A 22,888-nucleotide genomic window follows, 5' to 3' on the forward strand; every position below is an offset into this window, starting at 1 on the left:
GGATAGAGTATGGCAGGGATAAGATCTCAAATGACTTTTAGCCCAAAACAGACACTGTAGGATGACAAAAAGTAGAGGAAGCTAGAGAATGAAAGCAAGAGTTGAAAGCAACTTCACACTTCATTTCATTTGAACATTTAATTAATCTCTTTTCCCTTTCCACGTCAAGAATTTGACAGCTAATAGACTTTGAATTGAAAAAGGCTAACATAGATAAAATGCATTGTGTATTAAACAACGTTTCCTGTTAAGAATGTGCTGGTTTTTTTTTTAAATAAAGGCTTTCTGTTTTGAAAACTAAGTCGATACTTTCTGTACGTGACCAGTTTAGAATGCAAACTACAATGCCTGTTCATTAGAAAGCATAAAAATAAAAAGTTATGCACTGTGCTAAGCACACCAAAAATGCAGAACCAAATGCTGAAACATGGCAAAAGAGCAGATATACTGGAAAATGAGCATATGAAGGAATGCTTTATTACTAACAAAGCATCTACAGATTTGTGTACAGCGGTTGCCATACAAATTCAATATTTAGCGGTCTCCACCCTTTTCCATTGAATGTCACTTATTTTATTTCTCAGTGCAAAGTGACATTCATTTCTCAGGGACTATAAGGTGCTTACTTATGGCAAACAGCAGCTTTAGTAATGAACACAGTATGTAACTAGTAAAATTTTAATATATACATATATACACAGAGACACACACAAAGTATACTACATTTTCCACTGAAACCAGAAGTAAACACCATTAAATATTTATAAGCCAAAACATGATTTTAAGTGCCTAAATGATTTGTTAACTCCTACAGGGGTCTTTATTATTCAAAGGAATATGCTTAAATAAAGTTTTATATTAAATACTTCGCAAGAAAGCAAGAGTGAAGGATAAAGGACCTCACCAAAACCCCCTCCCCCCCAAATAAAAAAAACATTTTAAAAATGCAGATTACTTAAGCACTATTCTATTTTACATCTGATTAAAAGTCTTTAAGAAATCACTTAAACCTTGATGCGAAAGACCTAGGAGCGAAGTATTAATAGTGGCTCCTCACCTTGAGGTGTCAGTTCTGCCACTGGCTTCGCCTTCACTTGGATCCCTCAAAACAAAGTTAAGGTTGAGATTCAATGATAAAGGTGAAAAATAAAAGTTAAGAAAACCTACATCTAGAACATTGTTAAATAGCTACTGAACAAAAAAAAAAAAAGAAAATAAATCAGTATAGTCATGTCAAGCCTAATACTATTTAATACTATTTTTTCACAGCGGTAATTTTAATTTCCCTTAACTTCTTTCAGCTCTGACATGTAATTAATTTTTTTTTAAACTGATGGTAAAATTAACATGATGTTCTCAACCTACTGCAGACAGAGCAATGGCCACATGTAATTCCAGCAAGCACAGAGGAGTAGCTGATCAAGGTGGTCCAGGGGGGCTCCGCTCTGGCCTTCTGGGCCAGGCCTTTAGACCTTAGTCCTGAAAGCACTTAAGTACATGCCCATGCTTAAGCACACTCAAGTAATTAAAGATCAGAGGTGCCTAGAGTTTGCGAGACCAAGTGTTTGGAGCCCAGTTCAGAAAGGTTACTTCAACATCTGCTTAACTTTAAGCGAATCAGCTGTTACATGGAGTTTGGTAAGATTACTGGTGAGCTTGAGGTTAAACATATCTTTTTTTATCTTGTTGAATTAGAGCTGTACTTTACCAAGGAACTGTTTTATACTATGCCTTTTTAGTCTGAAGCAACTTGAAACATATCCATAGATGGTATAAGCCACCTAGGTATGTTCCTAGTGCTGCTGTACAAACATTTTAGAACCCAATTTCAATTAACCAATTAATTTAATAACTTTGAAACACAAATACTTTAGTAACTAACATCAGAAGTATCACTTGACATAAACCATTGATTAAAAAAATACTTCAATACCCTATACATTAAGCATTCTCATTATGCATTTATTTTATATACTTACCAGAAAAGGCATTTACCTTTCCCAAAAGATAGTCAAAAAAGTCTTTCATGACACCATCTAATCAAAGTATGCTTTAAACTATTATCTCCTGAACAGTACAGAAGTTAAAAGGCATGCAAGTTATGTGATCCAACTAAAGAACAGCAAAAAATTTAGTCCCAGCCACTAAAAGTCTCAAACAACCCAAAGGTAAAAGAAATAAACACACAATAAAACACCAGCAACCCCCTCCCCACCCCACCAGCAACAAAGCAAGCAAACAAAAACCTACAAGGTCTTCACTATCGGAAAAAGTATTTTTAGCGGTATAAAACATAATAGGAAATTGTATTAAAATGTTCTATAGTAAAAATATTTTTAAAAGATTAGAGTATGTTAATTCTAAATACATAGTTTACATTTACAATATTATTTTTATATTATTGCTTAACATAATGAAAGTAGGAATTCTTGGATCCGACTCTTCAAAAAAATTCAAGATACTATTCCTTGCAAAAAACAATGAGTTATAGTGCTAAAAACCAGCCTGTGCTCTTGAAATTGGCTGACAACAGTTGACTAACTTTGCTAAACTTTTTTTTTTTTTTTTTTTCCTTTTAAAACCAGAGAACAAACTCTCTTCCCGCAAGTAGGTAAGTGCTGGAGATACCAATAATGGAATATCGTAGTCCTGTATCTGCAGGTTTCTGAAAAAAGAAAGTCATTCACATACTTTTTTTGGTTTTTTTTTGGTCATTGCAGGAGGTATTACTTAAGACACACGCTATCAGCTCACCAGGTTAAATCAATTTTATAAGGAACATCATTGCACTTTTTCTTCTTTTTACTTGTAATATCACTTTATGCAATTCATGATGTTTTACTTACAAATTTGCAACTACTAGCTTAACCTAGCTTTGTTTTTTTTTTTTAAAACACAGAAATGATAGAATTCTGTACATAACAGCATGATTCTGCAAAGGAAACAGAGGTTTCCAAGATATAATTCTGTTGTAAAACCGACAATAATGCAGTATGGACACATCCATAAGTAGGCTTAAGAATTATAGGTAAATCACTGTTGATTTTCAGTTTGCCTCTAAGTCCATTTTTGGGAAAGCTATTGTGACCGCTAAGTCAACAGTCACTTGATATTAAACAGTGCGTTTGAAAATCTTTCCCAACACCTCTCCTAACAGTATTAGTACTGTTAGCATCATCACAAGAATGAATGGTGGCCCAGGATGTGGAGATTTTCTTCTTTCAGAATCCTGAGCTTACACATTTGAAGAAGCTGGTAACATGATATGAGAGGCTGCACAATACTGAAATATTAGTATTCCCAGACGTCCAGACTTCTGCTCACTTCTAAACTTCTCACTTATTCACAGGTTTTAGAATTCTTTGAAATACTTTGTTAATACCTGTCCCTGTAAGCACGGCAATGAAATTGTTGTAAATATAGCCCTTGCAACAAAACTGCACCCAGTTAAAAAAGTAAAATATTGTTAACATTAAATAATGACTCATTTTTAAGTCACTGCTTTCAGTATTTAAGTTAATTTGATTTTAACTTAATTGTAGCATCTTTGTATTTTAGCTGTAAAGTGTGAGCAAAAAACCTTTTGAGTAGCATTCTCTTGTTCCTTTAAGATAAAGAAGCAGAACAGCTTTTCAATCATAACGGTTACAATATACACAGAGAAGTAAAACAAGGCAGGTTCTGGAAGGAACACACAAAACAAGCAGCATTCTAACTAAATTTACATTTACTTCAGACTTAAGCTGGAAATTCTCAATGACTTTGCAATTATGGCCCTAGTTATAGGCTGGGCTCTTTTTTTTTTTTTTTTTTCTTAAAAATCGAGGTACTAACCTGCGAACAAACTTGGAAGTTATCTTGCTTATTATACCAGTTGATGTCCCTCTTCTAGCATGTGCAAAAGCACCGGTTTCATGTGATGGTGAGGCGGGCGGTCCATTGTAAGTGGCATTACGCCGCTCCCTTAGCTGCTCACCATGGAAAGTGCTTCGACTTGAACTCCCCCGAGGAAAGCGGGTTCGGTCTGGAGTGGTAGTGCTAATACTATGAGCAGACGGGGAAGCAGCAGGCACTCTTTGAGTTGCACTGCTGGGAAAACAGAAGCATAAATAAAGAGAAAGACTATGCTAGAAACCCTCCTACATGACAACCATTTCTCAAAGATAGGAAAAAACCCCCTGCTCATGGTTCTGTTTTTTAAAACCTGAATCTGCTACTGATTTGCTGTTATGATTCATACTTAGAAATAATCAAGAGATACTTTCAGTGTAAAGTCAAATCATCTCAAGCATTAAGAGCAGTTAAAAAAAAGTACACACAGATGATAGGACAAAGGAAAAAGGTAGAAAAGCCTGTAGTAAGATCTGAAAGTGTTCCCAGCCGTCTTCTGGAAAAATATGTTCATCAAAACTTTTAACCCACAAGCACTCCAAAAACTTAACAGGTATTTCTTAAGAAGCAATCAACCATCCGGCACAAATCATAAATAAAGCTATTTGGGCAGTTAATAGTAAGAACAACTATACTATGGTGCTTTTAGACAGAAATGAGCCTAGCAATCTACAAAACCAAGAGGTTAACATTTCAGTATTTCATTTGAATTTACATTGGCCTGTGCTGTACGGTCCTGTCTAAATTAAATTTTTAACTACTTTAATTTTCCCAAAGCTTCCAGAGGGAGGCAGTCAAGGAACTTTTTAAACTGTATACAAACACATGCGATGAACAAAATCAGGCTTAAATCATCTGTTATACCCACACTACTTGAGTAAGCTATTGTTTTGAAACAGAATGCACCGTGACCGTTTCTAATAGATTACGAACATATTGAAGCATATAATGAACTGAACAACATTTCTATAGTGCACAGCATTAAAGAAATAATAAAAAATTTATTACCTTGGTCGGTAAGCTTCAGTGCCATCTTTGATGGTTGGCAGTGTAATTTTTATAGGGTGTCCAGAGGCAGACATGGACTTCTGATGTCGAGGCCGTGTTGATACAGAAGCTACTGTAGAGCCAGCAGAAGATGTGCTACTTGCAGACATTTCTGTTAGGCTTTTACCACAGCAGCAAGGCAGGAGGGACGGACAAATGAAAAGGGAAGATAAAAGTTAGTGTAAAACCCCATAGAAAACAGGGAAAATAAGAACTATCTTTTTTCTTTTATAACATAGTAAGTGCTGTTTAAATAACCAGAACACTGAGTGACCAGGCTGCCTTAGTCAGCTAAAGTAAAGAATACAGAATTCTGAGAAAACTGTGTTCACCCATAAATCAAATTACCATAGATGTTAAATTAGGTCTTTTCATTCTTCCCAAGATTAAAGCTTACACACACATTATTTAAAGTAATGAAGGAAGACTACAAAGAGTACGTAGAAAGAGTAAAAAATACTGAAAAAGCAATTTGCAAAAGATTGATTAAATACACTCTCTTTTTGTGAAGTGAATACCCTTATTTTCAGTTAAAATTCAAACACCTAAAACTTGAAACATTTGGAACTGCTGTCAAATTATCATTTGGAAGTGACTGTGTTTTTAAAGGACCAAGTTATGCTTCTCCTCTGGACTTTTCCATAGTGTTTTAAGGGAAAGGTAGTTCCCTCAGAAAGCCCCAACCTATGGAAGAGAAGGTCCAAGGCAGCAACCACTCAGCAACCACAAAAGCAATTCTGCATTATTTTTTTCCCCTTATTTACAAAAAAGTTACCAATTTTGAACTTTAGGTAAGTGGTCAACATATTCTTAGGAGAGGAAAAAAAAAATCCCTTCCATTCTGATTAAGTTCTTCCAAATATCATCAGCCATTAAACAGTTAGGGGTGTTATATCAGTAAGGAACAATGGAAGACACACAAACCATAGGTAGCCTCACATCTATATTTCTAATCACTTTGTTCTCTATCATGGTAACACCTTGAAATGTTACATATGTGGAATTACTTGCACCTTATTACATGGCTGCCAGACGACTTTAGCAAGACAAAATTGTATTAATTTCTGAAAGACATCTTCAATACCTTTGAGAATGTCAATATGCCGTAAAATGCCTCTGACAGTGACAGCACTGCAATCTGAAAAATCCTCTGGTTATCAGTACCTGGGGCTGCCATGCTGGATGTTTTCCAAAAGATAAAATCCCTACGGGCACATGATAACCAAAACCCCTCAACCTGCCTTCAAATAAGCACTGAAAGTGAAATAAAATTTTGGAAAGCTGTAAAAGCTCAGTCAGGAACTTACTTCTCGACAGAGACATGATGTAAAGTCTGCCCACAACCCCAGGAAGGCGGCAGTGCTCCCCCCAGGCGAGGGAAGGCTCGTTCCTGAGCCTCGCAGAGCAGCACCTGCGCTGCTTGCCAAGGGGAACAAGATGGCCCGCTCTGCTTCAAGCAAAAACATTCTGTCTGTACCAGCTCCCTACCCCAGCCACTGCTAGGCTGAGCCAACCCATTCAAGATACAGTTCCCTCCACCAGTACTTATATTTCTGCTTCCCTTAAGTGGCAAGGAAGGGATGAAAGCAGGGGCAAAACTACTGTGTTATTAATTTTTAAAACACAAGTCAAATGACTTAAGCCAAACTAAAGGTTTGCCTCTACAAGCATAAACTAAATTGCATTAATAAAATATTAGCAACAACAGTCCCAAAGCAAAATAATATCTGTAGCAAAGAGGTAAAGATTTTGGATTAATAATCCAATGACACAAGATGTTCAGCTACACCAAATCCAGACTGAACTGCAACACAGTGTACGGTAGGAGAGGCAAAAATAGAACTGAAAAGAAAATTCTTGTCTTTCATTTTTCAGGACATGCCCGAAGAACTGAGCATTCATTGAACTGATGAAAGGAACAGGGATTAAGAGTCAGCTGCCTTTTCAATACTATAGAAAAATAAAAAATTGTAAAATGAGAAACTTCTAAATAAAATCCCTTCTCATTATAATGGTTTTACATCTACTGAAAGAAAAGCTTTATCAATCATTGCAAGATCAGAAAAAACTATTTTAGTGTATATTTTAACCCGCATTCTAAACAACATGTGTTATCTTTCTTTATAAAAAAGGATTGTTATAGAAGTTGTTCAAATATTTTAAACAGCATAAAAATTTGGAAAGATGCTTTTGAAAACACCCACCTAATAATTTGAAATTAATATTGAAAATTAGTTTTGTGCTTTTTAACATACCTCCTCCTTAAAGCAATTTAAATAGCTGTACTTTACAAATTCCATAGCTCCTAATTTTAATATAGGTCAACAGCCCTATACTTTTCCTATTTCCAAAATTAACATAATCTAGCAGTGATGCATTTATTTCATTCTAGGGATTTTTTGGTTCATTTTACCTTTAACTGTTTTATTTAAATAGCTTAAAAAAACCACAAACAAACAGTCAGAGCAGACTCTATTGCTTTAAACTAAAAGAAAACCAAACAAACAAAACCAACCCCAAAACCAACCAACCAAAAAGGCAGCAGTTTTTATTACTCTCCATTAAAGCCAATGTTTTATTTTTCAGTCAGGTACAGGGGTTAACTGACACCAAAGATGAACAAAGAACATATTTCCAAAAAAGTAATTGTGGCACTGTTAAATACAAAAATATTTAACAAAACATACTAAACTGAGTGTAATTATCATCCCACATATAGATACAAATTGGTTACCATCACTACTAAAATATTACTGAGGCCAAAAAAATGATATTGAAAAGGATCAACAAGTCATAACAATTCAAACTTTTTGAGTGATTACTAGGAGAAATGGAAAAGGCTTAGGCTACAACGGTAGGGCAATCCATCTGAAGCTCTCCACAGCAGAACTGCCTACTTAGCTGTGGGCATAGTTATTTTGTGTTGTGGAACAACCCCTGCAATAAATGTGATTCCATAAAAAGAGGCAAAGGCAGATCTACACATTTAGCTATAAATTTCATCACAAACGTAGAAACTGCAGTGGAAGACAAGATGAAAACATACAGTCAGACTTCATGTATGTCACACCGTGCTTCATAATGGTAGTGATTAATTGCATAACCTACTACTACTACTAAGCCTGAGTTCTTGTACCCAAATTAATAAGCAAGAAAAATTGAAGAATACCTGTTGTCCTTCCCATTCTGTATTGCAGAATAGCGATCTGAAGAACGTTCACAGACATAAGTGTTCCTCCTTGTCATTCCACTACCAGAAAATACATTACTCTAGAAGAAAATGAAGACTAAAATTAAATACTTTTTTCTACTATATATTATGTTGTACAAAAATGTAAGCATTGGAGGCAAATCAAAAGTTTCAGCTATTTATGTATATTCTTAATGTCTTCAAATGAACTAGATTAATCTATTAACACAAACCATTTATATCGTCAGCTATATTTTCCAAAAGCTCATTCACCACCTCATTACTGTACCATTGAGAGTACGCTAGAAGAAAACATAGAGAAATTTAATTTTGCTGACACTTGCTTTATTAAGTGTTATTATCGTCTAATTCCCACGTACTGAGTTACTGAATTATTTCTCTCTGGGATCAAAGGAACAAACTGGAATCCCAGAGAATAGATCTATCTGGCTGTTTGAAAGGCTTCCCTGCGCAGACTAAGATGCCAACTACAGCTCCAGCCCTACAGTTTGTTGCCCCCAGTCAAAAGAATTTTCAAGATAAAAATTAAAAGATTATTGATCTGTGTCAGTCAACCCAGAAATTATGATGCAGATAACATGGCAAATAGCACAGAAAGACAGACCCGTTGATATTTATTGCTACAAGACCTAATTTCAGTTTGCATATGCTTCATAAAGTACCTACAAATGTTCTCCTCCCCCTGCCATGCACAGATGAGCTGCCAAAGACTTACTTTCAGTACCTGACGTACAAGTCTCAGTTTTTAATACAGTACATATTGAATTTGGGGTGTGAGAGGTTCGCAGAGTGCTAACATTACATACTGACGCATGCTGGCAAAAGATTTCAAATACACTAATTGGGTACTGTAGGACATTGTGAACACTGCAAGATTTACTGTGTGTTTAGGTCTCCCTCACCTACAGCTTTTCAGTGTTACTATCACCCTGCAGAGAGTACTGAATAAACTGTTTCAAAGCCAATTCTTAAGGAAGATTAACAACTGCAGTAACTGTTTTTGAAAGTAAACTCTCCTAAGAAAGACTAATATGACTGAAGGTGATAAATATGTTTGTGAGAAATCCTGCCTTCCTTAGTATCATGTTATTCTCAGTGTTACACAAAAGTATTTTTAAGTTAAGCACATTAAATTAGCTTTGTTTAAGTGTTTGAGTTTTAAAAAACAAACTCACTTTTTTCTGTGTAAGCTGCTCAACCTTAAGTACTGGTGCAACATCAAGACACCATTATTCTTTAATCGTGCCCACCACAAAGCCTTTCAAAGTCCCCAAAACAGTAACTGGGCTAAAAGTGTACAAATAGTGAAGTGCCATTAGCAAGTAAATCAATTTCTCATTCTTCGTAGCAAGGATGCTCTATTTAATTAGTTCTCACAAAGCAGAGAAATGCTTTCGACATATCAGCTTGTACCATACATGACTGTAATCAGCTTTGGGGCGATATAGTTTTGGGAAAGCTCAGATACGAAATCTCATCTTAGAAGACTTGAAGTTCCTGCATGCAATCCACACAGCCATAATTTCAAAGACTTTGTCGGGGGGGGGGGGAATTTTAAGATTTGAAAAAAATGTTTAAAACGTGGATGTATTGCAGTCACAGCCTGCAGAACATGAAGAGTTAAACAAACTTAGCATTTATTTTGTTTAAAGAGAATTCTAGCATAAATGCATATCATCTTCCCAGCATATCAAAGATGGGAGCCAGCACACAGAATGTCAAAGGACAATAAGAATTCCTGCTGCTCATCTACTGTACTAAAAGATGGCCAGAATTTTTTGTATTTAATACAGTGTGTCTATTAAATAGCAAAAAACGTACTTGAATTTTCAATTATGATTCATGCATATTTCTTACTTTTTTTCCCTCATGTGAACTCTTAAGTAGCTGTTTATACACTATGCAATATTTTTTGATTGTGTGTCCTGAACACTGATACAACTGCACATGAACTTACACACAGCAAAGCAGATGCTTTCACATTAGGAGAGACAGACTCTTCTCTTTGGAACAAAGATGTCTGATGCAGTAATATGATAGCGGTTTGCAAAACTCCAAATTATATCTTAACAGAAGAACTAGCAAATTCATTTCTTACTACAAGAACCAGGTCACAACTCAACATCAACAGGCACACACACTAGGGAACATGTGGGTTGCTCCCCTCACCTCACCCCATTTCTGAAGTCCAAAATGAAGTGGTTTCAGAAAGCCAGACAGACAGATTCACAGAGAAAAAAGTTCACAAGGGGTATCATGTAGGATCATTCTGGATATTTCATCTGTTCAGGAAGACCCTCGACTTCCTTGTAGATATACAAGAGTCAGAAACCAGAAAAAGAGCACTCCGTATTGGCTCTGTTCTTACATTCTTTCCCTAAATAGCCACTGTTTGTCTTCACAGATCTTCAGTTTGCCCATATGCAGACATTCTTGCACTTACTGTTATGTTAGTGTTCGAAAAAGTAAAGTTGTGGGGGGAAGGGAAAGGTTAATTTTAGAAGACATCCACTGTAGCCTATTTCTGTCTGCCAGTAAGAGTTACCAGAAATAGACTTAGTGGCTTATTCAGTAACCATTATGTCTACAGTAACCTTATGCTACAGATTTTGTTTAAATAGGGAAAAATAAATATAACCAGCCAAAAACGCACACACTCACACTGGGAACTGTAGTTGATTTCTTTCTTTCTGGACCCACAAGTGGACTTGCAGCCATCTCTCCTTTGGATCCCACTGTAGTGCTGCTAAGTTTGCGTGAGACATCTTTGTCCCAGTCTTCTTTCTGTTCACTTTCCACGCTATTTGCCTGAGCCCTTTTTGTGTATGACACAGCAGGAGGAATTGAGGGACCAACTGCCAAATAAAAACAGTATTAATAATACCTAAAAATAATCACTGCATTTTTCTTGGCCAAAATAGTCTAAACAAAATTCCCCAAGTCCAAAAGAAAAAAGCATTTGATCAACTATGACTGCAAACTCAGCACATATACCAAACTATTAAACTGAGCTTTGACAGCCTACGTTCTTTTACCCACTTTCTCTTCATTACCAATTTGCAGTTCAGAATTAGTATCCATTTCATATCAATATGTAAAACCTCAAAGAGTATTTTAATTCTCATTTTAAACCCATGTAATTTGTGCAATATTATAAAAAAAGGAATTAAAGAATACTTTTAAAATTTTTTTAGTACCTTTTGCTGCATATCTCTTCCTCTAAACACTATGAAAGATGTTATTCCCCTGAAAACCCTAGAATTACTTAGTTTAAAAGCATGTTTATACTTGGAAAAATTACAGTTCTTTCCCCCTCATCATTCTTTGAAATGTTTTGGGGCAAATCCTCCATCAGTAGAATTTTACATTCCCTTAAAATAAAATTACATCAGTTGATGATCTGCACAATATTGGTTACTTTTTTTGAAAAAACACCACCACAATAACACAGAGGGAGAATACTACTAGGAAAAAAATTGGAAAGAACAACGTACATTAGGCAGAGAAAAGGGCCAAATATTTTAGAAATATTTTTAGTGAATTGATAGGTCCCTTTGAGGAGAAAAAAAGAAATTACCTTTTGTTTAATGTTTTAAACATGCACTCCTTTTTGATGTAACCACTTTCACCTGAAAATGTTTCCTGATTATTTGGTAAAAATGTTGTCTCTTGGAAACAAACAATTTGGCCCCAACTCCGAATCTACTGATCAGCATAACAGTTTGCAGCCTTCTGAGTTTATCCAGACCAGTATTTTGCTATCACTTCCTAAACAGGAAACATCCTCAAGCTCTTATTTAGTGAGTCAACCAAGTAACAAGCCCCAAAAATTAAATCTGCAAATTACATTGACCCAGATTTACCATAGAAGCGTTGATACAAATAAAAGCATCACAGCAGAGCATGATGAGATACACAACAAATGCACAGAGTGGTGGACCTGCCAGGTTCACAAAACACTGCACATTCAGACTTAAATTGTGTATGTTACTTTACTTGTTGGAATGTCATCCCCACCATGATCACTGAACCGCCGTTGCTTCTGGTTAGTTGATATACTCCGCTGGACCTTCAGGTGAGCGGGAGACTGCACAGAACTGTTGTTGAGGTCACTGCTAGGACGAGACCTTTGACCCAAGTTGCTGCTGGACAAGGACTCGCCTCCTTCAAACTACAAGAAAAACAGTTTTTCAAAGCATAAGCAAAATTCAACATTACTAGTATGTGTTTTTATGGGATAATAAAGTGGCAAGTTCCAATCAAAGGCCTTTTTTTAAAATTTTAGATTGTATCCAGAGTTTAATTTTCTTCAAGATTAATTTTATCACTTCATCTGTGTTTAATGTGCTTTAAAAACACACAGCTAAAGCTAAGAAGTTAATGAATACTTAAAATAAAATTAGAATAATCTTGACAGTAATGAAAACTGTGCTATTTTAAAACCTAAGCCAACAAATGGCTCCCCCTGCCTTTTTTTTTTTTAAAGCTTGAAGAGCATTTATAGCTTCAGAACTGTTTCAAAATGCATCAGATTGAGTCAGAAGAACTAAAAAAGCAAGTACTACTGATTCAAGGATTCTTTACGGCCTTCAACACATCTTTATAAGGTATGTAACTCAGCCACTCGTTGAAATCTAAGAAGCATAAGTTGTAAGAGCAGTGGAAAAGACAAATATCCTTTTCCAAGCAGTTTGAGTCAGAATCATTTTATACATATTCCCTCCATGCTCAGCCATCACAAGGGAATTCTGTTTCAGAGATGTTGTGGGAAAATGCACTCAAGGATGCACATATCAGATCTACACTATCTTAAAAATGAAGGAAGGCCAATGAAGTAGCAGGAAAAATATTCCTTCGAAAAGAAAGCCTTGATCTTGGCTCGATTTCTTGAAAATCCCTGTGGTCCCAAAAGATCTACAGAACCCTCCAATTCCAAAACAGTCAAAGGATTTTCTGTTACAAATTTATTAATGACTACAATTAATGACAGCAATTATTTGTTCAATAATAAAATATACTATAATAGAGTATACAAGTGAGGAAGGATGAGTATACTTCTGAGAAATAAAGGATGTCACGTATTAGTTGGTAGATTAATAATTGCTCTAGTCAAATTAACTATTCCAGATTTTAACTGTAAACACATACCAGAAGATGACTAGAGCACTTAAAAATCATGCCACTATAGATTAAAAGCTAGCTTTAAAAAAAAAAAACACTACTCAACATATTTACAAGCAAATGTGGAGATGCTATATTCAATGTTACTTCATATGGGCACTAACAAGATATCAAGGAAGATATGAAAAGGAAAAAGACATTAAGTTATCAACTACAAATTTTAAAAATTATATTAGAAAATAGTTCATAAAAAACATTGACAACCAGCCATTCAACCTAGCCAGATGTAAAGGGCAAAACAGAAGATATAAATTAGGTAGCACTTACTTCAGGTGGTTTTCTACCTAGAAGCAGGTAAGTAGCCATGACTTCATCGTACTTCTGGTTTACTAAAGATTCATGGATTTCTTCTCTTGAAAAGCCCATTGTGACCATAATGTCTAAAAGTAAGAAGAGCTAGATACATTAGCAGAATAAGTGCTTGGATTTACTGAGAACTTAAGAACAATGAAAACAGAAAAAAACCTTATGATTTGAATCCTAGTTGCCTGTTAACTCAAGCCGCATCATCTTTGCTGTACAAAAATCAAAAAGGCTACAACTCCGCTCTTTTATTGTTATTTTCTTCTTGAAAACTCTCAACTATGTTATTCAACATAGTTTGTTATTCAACAAACAAATAAAACACTGGCAAGCAGAAACTACAAATGGCTACAGGGCCAACAGTGTCTTTCTCTGACCATGGTGGATAAAAATTCTTGCCCTCATAACAAAATCTGTTTCCTTCTGCCTGCTGAATTCTGTAATCTCATTTATCTTTTGCTGTGCTTGTAGATTCATGTCAGCTCAGTGAAGTCACAAGAGTAGTTATAATGAGAGCATTGTCATGAAATTTCTCATTTAAATAAAAATAAAACATTTTACTTCTATGACAAGATTGTATCTCAAATTCGTTAGAAGAGTTTGGTTTGATTTACAAGATAAAATTGCCTATGTACATCAGATGCATCAGTCTTACCTATTCTCTTGGTGTCATTAAAATCTGGTTCAGGCTCAGTATATGGCTTTAGTTCTTCTTCTTCATGGCCAACATTCATCCACCGATCCCTCATAATTTGCTAAGAAAAGAAATCAGCTGAAGGTCAATATGCCATTTACCGTACCTGATGAAATCTGTGTTAGCTGGTCTGAGGAAAAGCAACTTAAAATTCATAATAATCTGAATGCTGCTCTTTCCCTCCCACCTTTTTCCCTCCATCTTACAGTTTTTTCTTTCATCTTTCACATCCATTTGCTTCCATTAGTTCATTCCCCCCCCACTATTTACCCTTTACAATGCATGTCCCCTGCCCAAAATAGCAGAAAAGCTACCAAGAAAAAAACTGCTCTTCCAATGCACAAAAACCTTTCATTTTCTATCTTTCATTTCCACTGTCTCTGAATCTCACCTTGCTGAGTGCCTGACACTCATGCCCTAATCTTGGTTAAGATGCCTAGATGTTACTACAGTACCAACTCTATCACAACAAACAACTCCTCTACTACACACAAAGGAAGTGTTTAGAAACTAAGGAGTATTTCAGGAGCATGCCGATGCTTCCTACAGTCATTTGTTTCAAGATCGTGATGCCAACTGGTCATTTTTTCCTATGGATCTTCTCACTGCACTTGACCTAAATATGTTCACAGTTTGGCTGGAGGGAGAAATACCTCTTAACTCTCTCTATGCCATGCAGATATTTAAAGATCTTTCCTGCATTCCTTGCGTGGCCTGAATCTTTCATATGCCTGCAAGATTGATCAGCTATCGATCGATCCCTAACCACCACAAATTCTCCTTAAGGACACATTAATCTTTTTTAAAACAGCTAAAACAATATTCCCTCCTGCAGCAACAAGCACACATGCCTCTTTAGGGACAGATGCTAATATTGCTCACTAGGTTGACAGAAGAGTGAAACAAGTGCCAGCAAGTCAAGTTTCCCACAGGCTCCAAATCTGCCTTGCAAACACCAAATTAAGTTATTTCTCACAAAGAGCAAAAGACTCAATTTTCCATTGATATAACCAAATTCTTTGTATGTAGTGCTGCTGCCAAATTACAGACCTAAGTAGCTGTATCCTTACAAGAACAATACTGAACTTTGTACTTTGGCCAGTTAACATTTTGTTGACAGTAAGACTTAAAGAGTTGTTCAAAGTTCTGCCCCAGAATTGATTTTATAGCTTTTGAGGGGGATAAAGAGGGTGAGATTGTGAACACATACTATTATATTGCATTCTGGCACACAGACTCGAGTCTATTTGACAAGAGACTTTGGTTACGTATTTGTAGCCTCGCAGTAACATGGTAGATTCCCCACAGTACTGTGCAGTATCTGCAAGTAAATTTTTTTTAATTAAGTCTAAAGTTTAAGCATGATGAGGTGTTTGGATGACAGGAATCACACTGCTCAAATCCTACCTCCCTTTCGTGATCCTTCTTGAATTAACAGGCAAACGCAACAATTCCCACTTAGAGTTTTTCACGTCTCTTCAGTAGGTGGATCTATAGTTCAACGTAATCTGTTCTAGGTTTCCATCTGTTAAACATCCAAACTTTTGGTAGCTTCTGCCTTTTAAATACATGATCTCACAGGCGTACTGAGTTATTGTACAACTCAAAGCAGGGTCATACAATCAAGCATTTTGAAGTGACACCAATTATCCAATTCCAGGATCAATATTACGTCTGTGCAAGTTCAGCTGGGCTTGGAGTCAGCTGATTAGAGAGCAGCAGCCTTGATCAGGGTATTTAAAGATCTGACCCGAACTGTATTTTTTAAAGATCAACCCAAACTGAATTTCAACCAACTAGATATTATTGATGAGGTTTCCCTCAATTTTCAGGAAAGCTACCTAATAAAAATCTGACCTGGCTCAAGACTTGTCTGTCTCAAAGTTATTTGCTTTATTAGTCTTTGTAAGCATAAATCTGCTCTGTGGGAATTTCAAATAGTGTTGCTTTGCAAAGAATTGAAGACTGGGACAGGAGGAGGAATTTGTTGAAATCCTGATAGTTAAGAGATATCCACCTATTTTCTGACAATGAGTTTTTCTCATCTCTTCCTGAGATGATTTACTCTTTTACAACAACATTCTCTTGCTTCTGAAGTTTTTCCTCTCTGCTGCAACCATCAAAAAGTCTAGGTGAACTCTTTTAACAAAAATTTGCCTGGTCTTTACCAGAGGAAAAGTGCTCAGCCTAACCCATATGGTGCTGATCCCATGTCAGTCTCAGCTTTGATGCTAATGTAACTGACAGCTGTCCTATTGCAGGGGAACTAAGCGGGTGCATGGCTGGGACTGAGCAAATAATTAACAGACAAAGCACAAGCAAAGATCCTCCCCACCTAAGATGACATTGTCTTTCCACTTCTAGAAACTTCTAATAAATATATACTTTCGTTCTAAATATGCATTTTTAGAAGTGCTCAGCTTTCTAATTCAATAAACATGATTTCAGGAACATTAATTTAAAAAAAGTTTGTGATGTCTCTATCCCACGATAGGATACTGATCAATGCCTGTTATCATCAGTATTCTGGTAGTGGCTCAAGACCCCTTGTCACACGTAACATTTACTCTCTCTCTTCCATACAATCTGACAACTACGCTGTTCCAGCGAGGCTGCTGTCCAACACCTCTCTCCAGGGACAAGAATTTTAGAACAGGATAACACTACAATATCTGGAATTAAAGTGAAATTAGATCTGAAGAGAAACTGCTGAAAATCCAGAGGAAAGTTCAATAAATGGGAAATCTATTTTCCTAAAACTTAAACATGACAGGAAAAAAGCACGACCTTTTACCATCTTCGAGTGACTGCACTCTATCACTATATCCTCTAGACAGTAACAAATACAACATAATTAATGAATATCAGCAAAGTAGAAGCCACCATTCTCTATTCTCTTCAGCACAGGTTTTATCCGAGTTAAAACTATTCATACCAAGTCACAAACCAGTATCAGCTTGAAATCAGTTGCATGCAGACAGAGCTCAGTACATGCATCCTTCCTTGCACAGGTAGCATCCGTGCAGGAAGCCTAAGTCATGCCACTACAAATAAAAAGCTGCTTAAATGGGATTTATTCTCTGGAACACCATCCACTGCTGCACAAGTACGCACAGAAAGATGAAACAAAGGTCGCTGGTGATTAACTCATGCAAATACTATTTTAAAATGATTCTATTTATCTTCTGCTCTACTTTCATCTCTATGGTAAGTAATTGTTATTTTAAAGAGTCTCCCTTTGTTAAAGACTTCGCAAAATAGAACAGAGCACCTTTTGGAGTGAACCCTTCACAAAATATTTGTTAAATATCAGCTTCAGAGTTACCCAGCAAGTACATGCCAATACAGCAAATGTGAACAAAACAGCCCCTTAAAAATACTGAGCCTTTTAGACACCTTACAAATTATGCACAGATCTTCTCTGCATCCCACGAAGACAATGTAATTTACTAACCAAACAAAAAAACAAACCAAAAATACCACCAACAAACCCAAAACAAAACAAATAAACCCAAACCATAACTCAGTAGAAATCATCAAAACAGATTTTAGCTGATGGACACAGCAGATTTTATTATACATATTAATTTTCCAGCTATTAAGAAACAGAGGTACCAGAAGGAGGAAAACAAAAGACTGTACAGAAATGACTAGCAATTATTAGCTTATCATTCAAAGGGTTCTTAGCGTTTATCTGTGTTATGGCACTAAAATAAAGAGAAAACCCACATAGTTTTCTATCACAGTTATTCTTCCTGTCTCTATCCTTTTTAAGAAGTCATGCTAGAAACAGTAAGTTACGTCAAAAATGGTTATGGTACTGCCTGCTGTTGTTTTTGTTTTTCTGAAAAACTCCAAGCAGAAGGTATTCACAATCTTGTCCTGCTTTCCACGCATTTTGAACTAGCTCCATTCTCTGACCAAAACAAGTGGGAGCAGTTTGCACTTTGACATGCTCTTAAATGATAGTCTTTAGTCAGCTACAATTAAGGTTAGACTGTCATTAACACTGTATTTTCAAGGCTGCACTGTTTCTGGGACATTTTCTCTTTTTTTTTTTAAAAAAACATGTCTTTTGGGCCCTTAAAACAGGAAGAAAGTACCTATCACAAAAAATAGAGAAGTCTTAAGCAATTATTGTATTGTATTCTTTCTTAATCTGAAAACTCTTTTTTTTATCCCAAGATAAAATAACTTACTTCCAAGCTGCCTCGTTTTATTGGGTTCAGTACTAGTAGCTTCTTAAGTAGATTTTCACAGTCTGTGGACATATAGAATGGAATGCGGTACTTCCCCCTCAGTACTCGCTCCCTCAGTTCCTTTAAAACAAAGTTTTAAAAAGTAAGCCTACCAATGACATAGAAGATTTAAAGAGAGTAAAAGCCAAGCTTTCGTATTATAATTGTACCTTTAGATTCTGGCCATCAAACGGCAATGATCCGCTTACTAATGTGTACAAAATCACCCCAAGGCTCCACACATCCACTTCGGGACCATCGTATTTTTTTCCTTGGAAAAGTTCAGGAGCAGCATAAGGCGGGCTTCCACAAAATGTGTCCAGTTTATTACCAACTGTAAATTCATTACTAAAACCAAAGTCTGCAATTTTAATGTTCATGTCTGCATCAAGTAGAAGGTTTTCTGCCTAAGAGAAATAGAAGAGGAAAAGGACAATTTATGTATCAGAATAAGATCAATATATTACGGTGTATCATTTATCAATAAATGCAGAAACATTTCTTTTTCTACAATCGTTCCCCATCTGTATCTTTCTTGAAGATCAAAAGAAACTAACCCCCCTGAATATATTAGAAAGATTGAAAATGATCTATGCTTACTCAGGAAAGTACCACTGTTAAAAGCAGCTAAACTGACCTGAAAGTCAGCTAGTGAATTAACTACGAAGATTTTTCTTTTCTGGAAGAAATAACTTAGTTCAACTTTAGACTGAAGCATCTAGACATCTCAGGATAGCAGTTTCAGCTTTTGACAAGGTTCATGCCAACTTCTGATGCCGACGGGTGTAAATATAATTCCAGATAGCATATACCATTTTGGTGGGGTAAATGATAGGAAGGATTTAAGACTTTAAAAGAAGATCTCTTCCGCTTACAAGATGAAACAGTTCAAGCTATGTGCTGTATCTTAGCATTCTGTACCAAAAAATTCTCTCCCCCTTATTATCAGTGTTTGCTTCAGCAGTAACACCACCAAGGTGTTTAACACTCATTGTGTATAAAAAAATGCATGTATATATACATCTAATATTATTAATGCCTGTACAGCGATCATCATGTGGACGCAGTGCATCACATACATAGATGCAAGTATTCAGGAACCTGAAGAGTCAGTAAACATATCTTATACTTAGTATCACAGGTAGGTCAGAAGATTAAGAGTGAGATTAGAGAAATACTATTACATTACTGGAAAAAAATAAAGTGCATTTCTCAAAATGCAAGGTTGCTGTGCAAGGAGTGCAGCAGAACTGGGCAATGTCTACTCATATAAGAGCACCCTGTCTCCTGATCTGCGTATCAGCAACACAGGAGCAGCACTGAGCAGTGTAGGAATCTTTTTTCAACAGGAGGACAGATGTTAGCCAGAGCTAGATTCACCTAATTGCCAAACATCAGTCTTATAAGCGAACACAGACACCTCTTATTGGATGCTGTGCTCAGAACTGAGTCCAGAAAATAAAAGTCTTAGTTTAGGATCTGAGAAGCAGCAATCAATTTGTTAGTTGCTTTGATTAAACGGGATTTTGTTTGGGCTTGTGTGTTGGTTTTATTTTATTTTTAATAATTTCACTTACACTCAATGAACAGGAGACAATTAGCTACCAGTATATCAAGCAATCGCCATGTGACAGAATTTAGCCTGTATCAGTAGTAAAATACAGCCCGTTTTTACAAACTAACTATCCTGGAAAATATTTTATTTTCCCGATTCATGACCTGTAATCTCAGCTGGTTCCAGCTGATGTGCCTGCAGACTGACTCGCAGAGATGTTTTCCAGATCTGACAGCCTTCTACATTACCACACAAAGACTTCATTTTCCTTGTGGTGAAAACATTACTGTCACTGCAGCTGCTCTGCAATTACAATAGTCCTCCTAGCTCAACAGTACTCTGTAACCCAAGTACCCCATGCTTTTAGGTTCCTTACTTCAAACAGAAACAACCGAAAAAAAACCCTTTCAAATATGCCAAACAGAAAGACTACGCTTTTGTTGGTTACATGTTCAGAGCAAAAAGTATTAACAGTCACTGAAAAGTTAAGGTATGTTTTGTGCATCACAGGATGAGCAAAGTTGGAACTGGTTATAGCCCTTTCTATGCAAGCTGTTTATAATCACAGAAAATTAAAAGGAGACCGTTTAAGTACCCACGGGCCTTGCACTCCCTCCTCTTCTGCCAGAACAGCCTGGACAAACTTGCACGTTTTCTTACACGTCTTCCTAGTCTAGTCTGAAGTAACTGATATTTGATGGAATTTACCCTTTCTGTTATTAAAGCCACAAAGGTTTACCAAAAACCTCCAAAGTGGTGCTAGACCTCTGCCTCGCGGTGCTAATGTCAGTTGGCTAGCGTGTTGATACCACAGAGAAAGTCAATAGAAGCAGATGTGAATGCAGACACAACTTTAAAGCGGCTTCTTCCTTCTCTGCAGCTCTGTGAGAAGAGTTTTATGTGAGACGGAGATGACACATAACATTTGGAAAGGAGAGATGAAGTGAGAACACCTCCTTAAAGTCACCTTTAGCCCTTTTTTCTTTGGGGAATGTATTTTTCATCGGCTAGGCTGAGTGGCTCTCAACCACACATAACACTGAACTTTTCACATGAGTCTAGTGTAACTTCATCCAAGAGAAGACAGAGAGAGAAAAAACAAACATTATTTTGCAGCCTGCCTGCCTGCCTTGCAGACAGGAAGGAGATCAGCAGCAGAGTACTTGTGACAGATGGTGAAAGGGATTGCACATAAATGCTGCAAAGCAGTTTTGGATAGTCCTGTGAGCAATGCAGTGAGCTGTATGTGTGCTATGGAACTAAGAAATGAATGAGGGGTGGAAGCTGTAAGGGGGTCTAGGAGAAAGAGTGAGATGCAGGATGCTAAATAACTGCAGGGGTTAATGCAGTAAGACTCAATAATATTGCTGGGCTGATCAAGTCAGTGCCAGATAAGCATGAGGAGATGGCTGGCTCCCTGCTCCAAGCCAAGTATAGGGCTGAGACGACCAGTGAGGGTGGCTTGTCCAGCCAAGCCAATAGATCCCTAGGTGCAGCCTTCTAGAAAACTCAACAGTGGACGCAGTAAGCTCCAGGGAGCTTGATGAAACATTCAGAGGCTCCAAACCACCATGCAAGATAGGAGAAATTTTTTTTAATCACTATTTTGATGAGATCTAACCCTTTCCTTCCTTGCATTCTGACTTCAGAGTACTGGCCAGGCACCTCCATCATCAGGTGACGATGGTCCTGGGGCAGGGAGGACTCAGCAGAAAAGGATGTATTATCCAGCACCATATGCACATGCAGGAGCTGGCAGATGGACAGGTATTAGGGAACAGATTTGTAAGGAAGAGGTTGACAGCATGCTGCAGTGTATTATAAGAAAGCTAAGACAAAAGATACTGGTGAAAAAAAAAGCCTTAGGAATTATTCAACCTCAGCTTTTCACAAGTATTAGATACATTAGTAAAAAGGAACCTACACCAGTGCTTTCTTTGTAAACGTACAAAGACATCACAGCAAGAGCACAAGCCAAATTTTAAGCGGGTGAAGATCTTGTGTCCAAGTCTCATGATATCTAAACTTGGCATGAAGACGCTTCAGACAGAAGGCTTCGATTGTACCTGCAACTGCTGAACTCTAACATGATCTGTTATGTTTACACAGATATATTACTGAAAGCATCAAAAAAAGACAATTCAACTAATTTCTGTTTACCTTCAATTTACTTTTCTGCCTGAATGAAACACTAGAGTATAAACCAGAAGTTCAAATGGATTAAAAACCTAACATATTTCTTATGAATCACCAAGGAAAGACCATTTTATATATCTTGCAATATATTTTAATGGAAAAGATTTTAATTAAGTAGTGCTGAGTGGTATCATCGAACTTCTGCAGCTTCTGTGGGTAGGTATCTGCACGCCAGCAGGTATAGTTCTTTGGAGAGCATGTGTTACTTTCATTCCTGTTTTGGCTTGAAGAGAAACACATGCTCTATTCTTGTCTCTCCTCTGTTCCAACAGGCAAGCTACATTATTTTTGTGCTTCAGAAAAGTGAGAATAAAATACAAGTGATAGTTCTCTCATTTGCATGTTTGAGGTATTCAGAAACAGTGGCAAGGACAAGCATATAAAATGAAATTAAGTCTATACTGTCAGCCAGCAAAATGGAAAACAAGTAACAGCCTACCTTAAGATCACGATGAACTATGCATTTCTGATGACAGTACTGCACAGCAGATACAATCTGAAACACGAAGATTATCAGTGAGATGTTTTATTTCAGTCTCAGTCTAAGTTTTCATATATAATTTAGTAGTTTG

At 36.6% G+C, this 22,888-nt stretch overlaps 1 protein-coding gene across 17 annotated transcripts in view; it reads right to left on the reverse strand.

Moving 5' to 3' along the window:
* MARK1 (microtubule affinity regulating kinase 1) overlaps positions 1 to 22,888 on the reverse strand; it is a 60,568-nt gene that overhangs the window by 3,174 nt on the left and 34,506 nt on the right. For 2 of the 17 annotated variants that reach the window (XM_075088821.1, XM_075088836.1), the window contains 11 exons: positions 22,756 to 22,812; positions 18,736 to 18,972; positions 18,527 to 18,646; positions 14,289 to 14,388; positions 13,598 to 13,710; positions 12,146 to 12,320; positions 10,811 to 11,004; positions 8,108 to 8,208; positions 4,900 to 5,058; positions 3,835 to 4,089; positions 1,058 to 1,102 (listed from right to left, as the gene is read on the reverse strand). In XM_075088821.1, the coding sequence (XP_074944922.1) occupies positions 1,058 to 1,102; positions 3,835 to 4,089; positions 4,900 to 5,058; positions 8,108 to 8,208; positions 10,811 to 11,004; positions 12,146 to 12,320; positions 13,598 to 13,710; positions 14,289 to 14,388; positions 18,527 to 18,646; positions 18,736 to 18,972; positions 22,756 to 22,812 (1,556 nt within the window). Of the gene's footprint in view, positions 1 to 1,057; positions 1,103 to 3,834; positions 4,090 to 4,899; positions 5,059 to 8,107; positions 8,209 to 10,810; positions 11,005 to 12,145; positions 12,321 to 13,597; positions 13,711 to 14,288; positions 14,389 to 18,526; positions 18,647 to 18,735; positions 18,973 to 22,755; positions 22,813 to 22,888 lie in introns of those variants that run through there. The other 15 variants (XM_075088831.1, XR_012659844.1, XM_075088834.1 and 12 more) reach the window with 13 other exon arrangements.

This window comes from Phalacrocorax aristotelis, chromosome 3 (assembly GCF_949628215.1).
Source record: "Phalacrocorax aristotelis chromosome 3, bGulAri2.1, whole genome shotgun sequence".
Lineage (NCBI taxonomy): Eukaryota > Metazoa > Chordata > Aves > Suliformes > Phalacrocoracidae > Phalacrocorax > Phalacrocorax aristotelis.